The following is an 11,849-nucleotide window of genomic DNA, read 5'->3' on the forward strand; positions in this document are numbered from 1 at the left end:
TTGCTAAAACAGTGACCGGGTATAAAAAATACATGGTCTTTGTCAGGGTATTGCTAAAACATGAACCGGGTATAAGTAATACATGGTATTCACGTGGTGCTAATTAAGGACAGGGATTGGTTGATTTTCTAAGAGGTGGGGTAAAACTATCTGTTTGGATGTTGTAGATATTTCACATCTTATTAGACCTACCCTGTATAACTATATGTTTGGATGTTGTAGATATTCCACATCTTATAAGACCTACCCTGTATAACAATCTGTTTGGATGTTGTAGATATTTCACATCCTGTTAGACCTACCATGTATAACTATCTGTTTAAATGTTGTAGATATTCCACATCTTATTAGACCTACCCTGTATAACTATCTGTTTAAATGTTGTAGATATTTCACATCCTGTTAGACCTACCTGGTATAACTATAGGTTTGTGTGTTGTAGATATTTCACATCCTGTTAGACCTACCTGGTATAACTATCTGTTTGGATGTTGTAGATATTCCACATCTTATTAGACCTACCCTGTATAACTATATGTTTAAATGTTGTAGATATTTCACATCTTGTTAGACCTACCTGGTATAACTATAGGTTTTTGTGTTGTAGATATTTCACATCCTGTTAGACCTACCATGAATAACTATATGTTTAAATGTTGTAGATATTTCACATCTTATTAGACCTACCCTGTATAACTATCTGTTTGAATGTTGTAGATATTTCACATCTTATTAGACCTACCCTGTATAACAATCTGTTTGGATGTTGTAGATATTTCACATCCTGTTAGACCTACCATGTATAACTATCTGTTTAAATGTTGTAGATATTTCACATCTTATTAGACCTACCCTGTATAACTATCTGTTTGAATGTTGTAGATATTTCACATCTTATTAGACCTACCCTGTATAACAATCTGTTTGGATGTTGTAGATATTTCACATCCTGTTAGACCTACCATGTATAACTATCTGTTTAAATGTTGTAGATATTTCACATCTTATTAGACCTACCCTGTATAACTATCTGTTTGGATGTTGTAGATATTTCACATCCTGTTAGACCTACCCTGTATAACTATCTGTTTGGATGTTGTAGATATTTCACATCCTGTTAGACCTACCCTGTATAACAATCTGTTTGGATGTTGTAGATATTTCACATCCTGTTAGACCTACCCTGTATAACTATCTGTTTGGATGTTGTAGATATTTCACATCCTGTTAGACCTACCCTGTATAACTATCTGTTTGGATGTTGTAGATATTTCACATCCTGTTAGACCTACCCTGTATAACTATCTGTTTGGATGTTGTAGATATTCCACATCCTGTTAGACCTACCCTGTATAACTATCTGTTTGGATGTTGTAGATATTCCACATCTTATTAGACCTACCCTGTATAACTATCTGTTTGGATGTTGTAGATATTCCACATCCTGTTAGACCTACCCTGTATAACTATCTGTTTGGATGTTGTAGATATTCCACATCTTATTAGACCTACCCTGTATAACTATCTGTTTGGATGTGATAGAGAAATGTAATACAGAAGATGTCCCCACAGTACCAGAGACTGAACCTAACAGTTCTATGGAAGCCTATCAACATCCATTCTATAGACCAATGTTTCTATTCTTTACCAGAAGTGAAGGTGGGCAGGGAGATACTATAAACAGGTAAGATTCTTTTGTGGAAATTTTCTTTACCAGAAGTGAAGGTGGGTAGGGAGATACTATTAACAGGTTAGAGAATTTTGTTGAAATTTAAGCAAGATTTAAATTTTAACATTTTCTTTGAAAATTCATTCCAAATAGATCTTTATCATTGAATGCTATAAGATTCCATAGGGATTATAAGTTCCTCTAGCTTCAGTTTGATTGAAAAAAAGTATGATGATAATTTCATTATTAAAATTTTTGTTTACTTATTTGGAACAAAACATCAATACCTTATTTGCAGCAGTGAACTTTTCCATCTGGAGAAAACCCACTAACATAAAAATTCAATTGCAAATTTTCCTAAATAGGGTCTCATTTCCATTATTAAGTTTTGAGTAATGAGCCTACTGTGAAAGGCCCTTTATGGGTAAACAAGGTTATTCAAAACACCCCTTATCATAGATTTTAAGTTATTGTTCTGAGATTTCTTTAAACCGCATTCAAGAATATTCATAATTATTTTTTTTAAATGAGCAGTAATGTCTTCACTCACATGTTTTAGATTTTTAGTTAAGATGCAGCTGGAGAAAGATAAATTAGAGGAAAGTGAATCTGGGTTTGTCAGCACTATTATAAAACATTTTATTTGGGATATATTCTGTTTTTATCTGAAACAAGTCTAAATTTATCAGTTGCTTTTCAATGAATGAGCAGCAATCTTTCTTTATCTCTTAAATATCATATACTTAGTTTTTCTCGCTATATTGAAGACCCATCGGTGGTCTATGGCTGTTTTCCGCTCTCTCATCAGAATTTTGTCTCTTTGACACATTCCCCATTTCCATTTATCTATTGTTATTTTCTATCCATGTATTTGATGAGGTTTGGCGAGTGTACCATAAAGTCAATTCATGCTTAGACTTAATTTTTTTTTGCCTATATAAAAATATATAGATGACAGTTATCTTTATGTATAACAAGCACTTCTATTTGCTTCATAACTATGCTTCTGAAATTTTCACTGCTTATGGCATAGTAGCAGTTCTCTTCTGTATTGTCTAGATATGGGAACATAAAACAATCGTACCGCTATGTAGTTCATTTTTGCATGTAAGATTAATTGACAAAAATGTAAACAATTTTCTTTCATATTTAAAATAAATATATTAAAACCAAGATGACCACCAAACTGGAGTGGAATTATGCATGAACGATGATGTTGTAGTCCTTCCTAAACATTGGGATTTTTATTCTGATCTGCCTGATAGTTACTTATTCAATTACATTTGACCATATGGGATATAATTAAAACAGCTTTAATTTTATACCTCTTCACAAAATAAGTAATTTTTGTGTAAAAAGTACAGATCTGGAAGTCCTTGTAGTTACTCAAAGATAGTTCGAAGCTGATAAATATCAGTACACATCCAACTTCCAATGGATTTAGAGCAAAGAAGGCATTAACAATCAGAGAAAAACATGACAGTGCACAATGCTAAAAGATTTGTAAGATTTAATGAATGAAACACAATACAATGAAGTATGTATACAGTTTAAATGTTTTCTAATGTTTTTGATTTTTTGTTTTCATAGATTAGCAGCATTTCACAAGATATTAGAAGATTATTGTCTCCATCCACGTGTTGTTGTCTGTTCTCAAGTTGTCCCAGCACTATTAAGGTAAATAAACTTATGTGATTTCCTTCAATTCTCAGTTTACTGGGATTATTATGGCTACATAGAATACGAAAACTCTCTTTTGTGTTATGTGCAAGCCATTCTTTTGTTTTGCTTGCTAAGCACAATAAGTGCTCCTGACCAAGGCATGGATCATAATCTTGATCGAAGATCAAATGTGAAGGTCAAGTTCACAGCATTTATCTATATTGATGCAGTGTCAGACCCATATTTTCTATGGACTGCTTAGGTTTCAGTAAAAATTTCACAATCTTTGACCATTTAATGAAGTAAGTATCCAGATCTTAATGAAAGGTTATATCTAAAAATATCATTCATTGATCCAATATTTTATGGAATTATTAACTATCACTCAATTATATGTTTTAACCCTTACCAAATGTATTTGACTAGCACACCTTGTTAATATAAGTTGATATCATGGTAACACCATACTTTTTATTATACCCCACGCAACGGGTTGCGAAGGGTATAATGTTTTGGACCCGTCTGTCCGTCCGTCTGTCCTTCCGTCAGTCCGTCCGTCAGTCCTGTTTCTTGCCATCGCAACTCCTTTCAAACCACACAACAGAATTTCACAAAACCTTTTCAGATAATAAGGACATACTATGTAGTTGTGCATATCGATGGGAAATTGCGATTCAATTTTTTTTCTAGGAGTTACGCCCCTTTGAACTTATTTACTTTAATGTACTACTGCAACAGTTTGTCATCGCAACTCCTCTCAAACCACACAACAGAATTTCACGAAACCTTTTCAGATAATAAGGACATACTATGTAGTTGTGCATATCGACGGGAAATTGCGATTCTTTTTTTTTCTAGGAGTTACGCCTCTTTGAACTTATTTACTTTAATGAAGTGAGATTTTGTTTCTCCAGTGACAATATGAAGACGTGGGGTATGTGAGCGTGCTCACAAAGGTTCTTTAATTTATTTTGTGTTTACTAAAGCTTTAGGCATGTGGTATATGAGTTCCACTGTCAGACTGTCAAAGTAGATTTTCTGGTTAAAACCTGTAATTTCAGATAGAAATCTGATTTTCTCTTTTAAGACCCTTCTGATCAAATCTCTAACACTGTAATGAAAAAGTAATTTTTGAAAAGAACATGTTCATAATTGACAACTGCACATTGCTGAGTTTATAGTTTTACATGGTTTGCCCCTGTTGTCATTTGTCAACATAATGATAGCAACAAAATCTTTTTTCTAGGATTTGGTTTGAGGTAATTTTAGAAGAAGCCTCTACAGATTTTGTATCCCATTTATTACCAGTCCTGATTGAGAGATGTGGACTGTTGTACAATATACCTGAGTACAAGGCAGATGTCAAAAGGTAGGCAAATAATTTCATGTAGAAAACTTACAAAGAGCAAATCCTAGCTGCAATTTTACTGAATTATGTGTCCCTTACAAGGTATAGTGAGGCATGTCAGTCTCATAACTTTAACCATCCTTTTTCTGTTAAAAGTTATTTGACTTCTTGTACTTAAATCTTTTGTTTTAGTTATTTATTGAATATTCAGTCACTATAACCTTTGCAAACATATATCAAAGCAGTTTTTTATTCTTTAGAAAAGATATAAAAATAGTTTAAAGTCAACTTGTGTAGATGAGATTGAAAATTAGTAAATGTATTGAAATCATAATAATAAATCTCTGTTTAGGTTTATCATATTAAAACTTGTTCATGAGAAATATAATGGTTAACAGATTTTGAAAGTTTTATCAAAGCTAGACGTTCATTTGAAATTGTAATAAAATAAGAATGACTGTTTGCATTACTAATATAGTATTCAGTTACAGTTTCTGATCATTTGATTCTTTAAATTTCAGATTAATTTCCCAGTATTTTGTTAAATTGTTGAAGAAACATCCTTCAATACTCCTTGATCAACAGTCGGATATCTTAGATTTTCTCATGACACCAGCTAATATTACCAATAGAGAGGACTTCTTTGCTAATATGGTAAGTAAAGATAAATTAAGGTTTTAGATATGTACATGTATGTTCAATTTTATAGAATACATGTACATTCAAGTTATATTCTATATACTCACAAAACATCTGGTTTTTATCTACATGTCAACAAACATTTTATTGTCTTATCAATAATTAGAAACCCATATTATTTTGATTAAATAAATTGCTTCAATTAAGCTATAAATATAAAACAAACCGTTGAGATAAGGAGAGAATGGAATTTAGTTGATGGCTATTTTATTTTCTAGGTATGGGGTGTTGGTGAATATTGTTCCACAACAAATGATGAACGATGTACTACAGAGAATATTAGAAGATTCTTTGAAGTTTTAGAAGCTCTGACTTATGAATTGTCTGGGATGATAGCATCAACAACGACATCATCAATATCACATGCTAAAATCACATGTATGCTGATGTCAACTTTAGCAAAGGTATGGAAATAATTTCCAGTTCAACCATTTCAAAAACGTTTAATGATGTTCATATATTTATTACAGTACAAGAACACTCCTGCGAAATGGTGGGCATTTAGAGCTTGGTTGAAAGTATGTTAACGGTTGTAGGAAGAATTTTTGTAAAGGATTTTGTGTCTGAAGAATTTCAGTAAAAAATTTCATGTGTGGAGAATTCAGAAAAGGTGTCAAAACTCATAGATACTTGGAAACAGCTTAAGCCCTCTCCCTTGTGTTTTTTAAGTCCGTTCAATAATTTTTTTTTGTCAAATTTTGCTGAAGCATTTGCCGTTTTAGTTATGCACGGTCAGTTTCCCCGTCATATTTATAATGTGTAAGTGTTAAGAATCATTTTATTCTGTAGAATTACATATAAAAGATCAATCACATACCTGTGTTTTATTTTAGCTATCTACAAGGTGTCAAGATTTAATACCAAGAGCCATTCTGTGTTGTACTAAAGTAGCCAGACAACAGGAACAGGGATATTTAGATACTGATTCACAAGAAACCATTATAAACAGAGCACAAGAGTTGACAAATATTCTTAAAGTTCCAAAGTAAGTTTTAAATTTCTTAATATGCCTTACTAGTTGAAATGTTTTTTTTAGCTCACCTGGCCTAAAAGGCCATGTGAGCTTTTCTCATCACTTGGCGCCCGGTGTCGGCGTCGTCGTTAAGAATTTTTCAAACATCTTCTCCTCTGAAACTACTGAATGGATTTGGATTAAACTTAGCATGATTGTTCCTTAGATTATCCTGCACAAAGTGTGTGCTTCGATTTTTGATCCGTCAAAAAACATTGGTAATTTTAAGGAAATTTTGCAGTTTTTGGTCATTATCTTGAGTATTATTATAGATAAAGATAAACTGTAAACAGCAAAAATGATCAGCAAAGTAAGATCTACAAATAAGTTAAATTTGACCAAAATTGTCAATTGACCCCTTAAGGGGTTATTGTCCTTTAATGACAATTTTTCACAATTTGTTCATCATATTTGCGAACTTTAAAAAATCTTCTCCTCTGAAACTACCAAATGGATTTGAATGAAACTTAGCATGATTGTTCCTTAGATTATCCTGCACAAAGTGTGTGCTTGGATTTTTGATCCATCAAAAAACATGGCTGCCGTTACTTAAAATAGAACATAGGGGTCAAATGCAGTTTTTTGCTTATATCTCAAAAACGAAAGCATTTAGAGCAAATCTGACTGGGGAAAAATGTTCATTAGGTCAATATCTATCAGCCCTGAAATTTTCAGATGAATCAAACAACCCATTGTTGGGTTGCTGCCACTTAATTGGTAATTTTAAGGAAATTTGGCAGTTTTTGGTCATTATCTTGAGTATTATTATAGATAAAGATAAACTGTAAACAGCAAAAATGATCAGCAAAGTAAGATCTACAAATAAGTTAATATGACCAAAATTGTCAATTGACCCCTTAAGGGGTTATTGTCCTTTAATGACAATTTTTCACTATTTGTTCATCATATTTGCTGACTTTAAAAAATCTTCTCCTCTAAAACTACTCCACCAAATTCAATCAAACTTCAACTGAATGATCAGTAGGGTATATAAAATAAAGTTTGTGCTTTATTTTTTATTTCGTCAAAAAACATGGCCGTCATGGCTAAAAATAGAACACAGGGTAAAATGCAGTTTTTGGCTTATATCTAAAAAAATCCAGCATTTAGAGCAAATAAGACAAGGAGTTGAAGTATTTATTAGTTCAAGGTCTACCTGTCCTGAAATTTTCAGCCGAAGTGGGTAACTGGTTTTTCAGGTATAATGCCCCTGAATTGATGATTTTAAAGAAATTTTGCAGTTTTTGGTTATTATCTTGAATATTATTATAGATACAGATAAACTGTTAATAGCAAAAATGTTAAGCAAAGTAAGATCTACAAATAAGTCATTTGACCAAAATTGTCAATTGATCCCTTAAGGAGTTATTGCCCTTTAAAGACTTTTTTCACAATTTGTTCATCATGTTGACACACTTTAAAAAATCTTCTCCTTTGCAACTGCTGTATCAATTTCAGCCAAACTTAGGCTAAATGAGTTTCAGAGTATCTAGTATAAATTTTATATTTCATTTCCTTGTATGTCAAGAAACATAGCTCCTATGGCTAAAAAAGAACATAGGAGAAAATATTTTTTTTTTTGCTTTTGAAAAAAAATAGGACGATTCAAAGAACATTTAAATAAATTGAAAAGCCAAAATAATCATTGATGAGAGATTTAACCAAAAAAATTAAGGTGAGCGATTCAGGCTCTTGAGAGCCTCTTGTTTGCAATAAAGAGAAACAAATGTTTGATACAGAAAAATATGCACATGACACATGATTTAGGTTTATTATCATCAGGTTTATTTCACTAACTATACAACATTTAAAAACATAAAACTAAATCTACAGTAATTTTTGTCCAAGTAAAAATCAACTATATGCAAATTTTGTAATATAAATGTGTTTACATGTCTTTGAAATCACTTAAAAGTTTTTCAATCACATTTAGTTTCTTTCTTCATTTAGCAAAGTTTTATTGTTGATCTTACCCAGATAAAACATGATAGATACCAAGTATCAAAAAGCTGTGATTCATAGTTGCATAGGAAAATGTGAGATTGGATAGAATGAAGCTGCCAATATAAGAACATACGTACAATTAAAACATTCTTTTATCTCATTAAGGTATGACCATTTTAATAGCTTTGATTGACACAAAGATTAATTTAAAACAGTTTGTTCAAAATTGTTATTTTATTTTTACAGTTTTGCTGCTACTGCTTTGAACCCATCCAGTGATATATTCACAGGAAGGTAAGTTCTGAAATAACCAATAGTGCTTCAAAAATATCCATAAATCTTTTGTCAAGTGATCTTTTATCCAGCTAATTTCACTTAAATTCCTTTGCCATGCCATTATAAACCAGAAGGTGTCATGTAAAATATAGAAAATGATTATTATAAGAGTGGTCAAAAGTATTTCCTTTGTAGAATTGGTTTGACCTTTTTTATGCCCCCACTGCAGAGGAGGGGTCATTAAGTGTTCATACCTGCCAACTGTCACTATTTGCGGGGGATTTCCCCCATGGAAGCTCTCAAATGGAAATTTTGTGAGAACATTTTTATCTACATTTTTAAACAAAACAGTAGTTGTATAATTGCTATAGGCTTTTAAAAGTATGAAGAAGCCAAAAAACATCATTCAAATACATTTGAAGGCCCCTTGAAGGTTTTATAGGACTACAAGAGTTATTTTGCTCGCAAAACCCCCATGGGCATTTTGAAAGTTGGCAGGTATGAGTGTTACCCTTGTCTGTATGTCTGTACATCCCTACATTGTTTTACGTTATCTAACTTTAAATTGCACTTACCAAATGTTATAAAACTTATACACAATGAATGTCTATCACCACAATGCAGAGATCATGTGTGAATTTAGGTGGCATCAATTTTAACGTTCCAGAGTAATACCCCTTTACTAATGGAAAAATTGCTAATTTTTTGGTTCTGTTCATTAATGAAAGATTGCCTCTATCAAATGTTATGACACTTATACACTTTGCTTATTACCACAAATCTTTTACTGTTTATGATTGATGTCACTTTATAACGTTATATACAAGCATTGACATTATCCGTGTCTCATGGACATGTTCTCCATTTATTCTTATAAAGGAGTAGGTCCGGTAAGGACCGACTTTGGCCTCAAATTTGAGGTTCATCTGAAGAAAGATTTTGACCACTTTTTTAACACTAAAGTGTCTATTTTATTTGAATTAATTAGTTGATGTGAAAGATTTTAACAGATTTTGTAATTAAAAACGATCTGATTCAAGCTCAAATATGAAAAATCTACCAAATCTGCCGAAAAATGTCATTTTTCAGATGGTTTTTGGAAAAAATGAAAGCGGCCGCATCCGTGTTCATCCTCAACCTTTATATATGTTATGTATAATCATCAAATACAACTTACATTTCAATATTAAGGATGAACACGAATGCGGCCACTTTTGTTTTACACGAAAACCATCTAAAATTTAACTAAAATGCTAGAATTATGAAGATTTCAGTAATTTAGCATGACTTCATGCTGCTAGTACCGGATATATGTGCATTTTATTGTAAAAATCTGACCATATTTATGTAGCAGAAGCATTCTTCTGTCCAATAAATAACTTGAAGTTTACATTTTAACAATTTTGTAAAACTGCTATATTTTGGGGCCAAAAAGGGGTCTTACTGAACCTACTCCTTTGTTATCTCCCTTTATACTATTTCATTTATTGAATCTTTTTTTCAGATGGCATCAGGATAGTTCAAGTCTACCTACCATTCTTCGTGGAGTTTACCAAATCATCAGTACAGAATAATATAGGGGAACAATAAATTAATAAATACAGTTTGACATACCGAGTTATTATTTTCAGCTAAGGCTGAACAGTCTTAAGTGTTGGATAGTGCAATAATTTTAAATGATTGTTTTATATGAATTGATTTGTTATTCTTTAATTGCAAAATTTTGTTATTTAATATTGTTATTTATATATATATTTTATACTGTTATTTATTGCATTAAATAAATTAACAACATTTCTCTAATAGTGTTCTACAATTTTCATCAAATTATCACAGGGACAAGTGACTTTTTCATTACTTGTCAACTTTAAAACACTAAACAACCTTTAGACTGCAAGCTCTAATACCATGCAGCCCATATCAATGGGGAGGGTAAGACTTGATGGCACAGTTTTTCTTCAGCAGAAATATCGCCAAAGGATAGTGAACCGGGGCCAGTTGCGTTAACCAACTCTTAAAAGCTTTATATTTTAGTAGGTGAAAGATCCCAATGCTTTATACTTTGTATATTGATGCCTTATGTTATGAAGTTTCCATATGTCCATTATTCTTGATTTCATTTCCATGGTTAAGTGACTACTTGAAAAAAAAGTTAAGATTTTTTTGTAATGTAATTTTTTTTCTTATTATGAGTTATAGGATAACTATATTTGGTATGTGCCTACCTTTTAAGGTCCTGGAGTCGATTTTACAAAAAAAACTTGCGACTAAGATTGATTGTAAGTATACCGATTTGTTCATGACTTAAGGGCATACAATACAGTTACAGGGAAGGTTATGACGTTGCTAACGTAATTTGTTATTTTCGCGACGTCAAACTGTGACAAATCGGGAAATGATGCATTTTTCGACTGATTTTCATCATTCAAACTGATTTAATTTGAAAACGAGTTCATGGACCCCTATTTTTCAAAACGGCATTTGGTTTCATTTTGCAGGGAGATTATGTGACCCAAATTTTATAAAACTGTAAATAGAGGATTTTTTTTAATTGTGATAAACATGCTTTAAAAAAATATGTTTTTCCTCAATTCATGAACATTTGATAAATATGAGTAATTTCTGATTAAAAAAATGCATATTTTTTAAAGATATTTATAAAATACAGAAATTACCTATTATTTAACAAAAAACAAATTGTTTTTATCTTTTATAACAAAAAAGTTATGTCTTTCTTTTGAAAAAGAAATTACGGCCACAAATCTAAATTTCGAGCAAATATACAAAATTTCAACCTCATTTTACTCAAAAAGTAGCACATGAAGGTATATTTTTTATAACATATTTGATTTAATCAGGTATAAAATAGCCTATATGCAAATTTTCATGAACTTGTAAATACAGGATCAAAACTGTATCGTATGCCCTTAAGACCAATCTTAGTCGAAAGTTTTTTTGTGAAATCTACTCCTGATGCCTGTCAGGCAGTTTTCATCTGACCACAACATTATTTCATGGATCAGTAAAACATGTTTACTTTTCGCAGTCAAGTCCATATATCAGATACTATAAGCAACAAGTCTACTATATTTGGTGTATGGAATGATTGTAAGGTGTACATGTACAACTGGCAGGTGTCTTATGACCTTGACCTCATTTTCATGGTCAAGGTAAAGTTTTCATGGTTAAGTCTGTTACTTTGATAATATAAGCTAAGTCAACATTATTTAATGCATATA

The 11,849-nt window shown here is 31.6% G+C and overlaps 1 protein-coding gene across 1 annotated transcript in view; it reads left to right on the forward strand.

The window, feature by feature from the left end:
- The window catches only part of LOC134725288 (AP-5 complex subunit zeta-1-like), a 30,250-nt gene extending 19,867 nt beyond the window's left edge, over nt 1-10,383 (forward strand). The window contains exons 12-19 of the mRNA XM_063588979.1: nt 1,488-1,684; nt 3,260-3,346; nt 4,578-4,700; nt 5,201-5,333; nt 5,597-5,782; nt 6,212-6,363; nt 8,581-8,628; nt 10,115-10,383. Coding sequence (XP_063445049.1) covers nt 1,488-1,684; nt 3,260-3,346; nt 4,578-4,700; nt 5,201-5,333; nt 5,597-5,782; nt 6,212-6,363; nt 8,581-8,628; nt 10,115-10,184 — 996 coding nt within the window. The 3' untranslated portion in view covers nt 10,185-10,383. The remainder of the gene's footprint in view (nt 1-1,487; nt 1,685-3,259; nt 3,347-4,577; nt 4,701-5,200; nt 5,334-5,596; nt 5,783-6,211; nt 6,364-8,580; nt 8,629-10,114) is intronic.
- The last annotated feature ends 1,466 nt before the right edge of the window (nt 10,384-11,849 follow it).

The sequence above is a fragment of the Mytilus trossulus genome, chromosome 7 (assembly GCF_036588685.1).
Source record: "Mytilus trossulus isolate FHL-02 chromosome 7, PNRI_Mtr1.1.1.hap1, whole genome shotgun sequence".
Classification (NCBI taxonomy): domain Eukaryota; kingdom Metazoa; phylum Mollusca; class Bivalvia; order Mytilida; family Mytilidae; genus Mytilus; species Mytilus trossulus.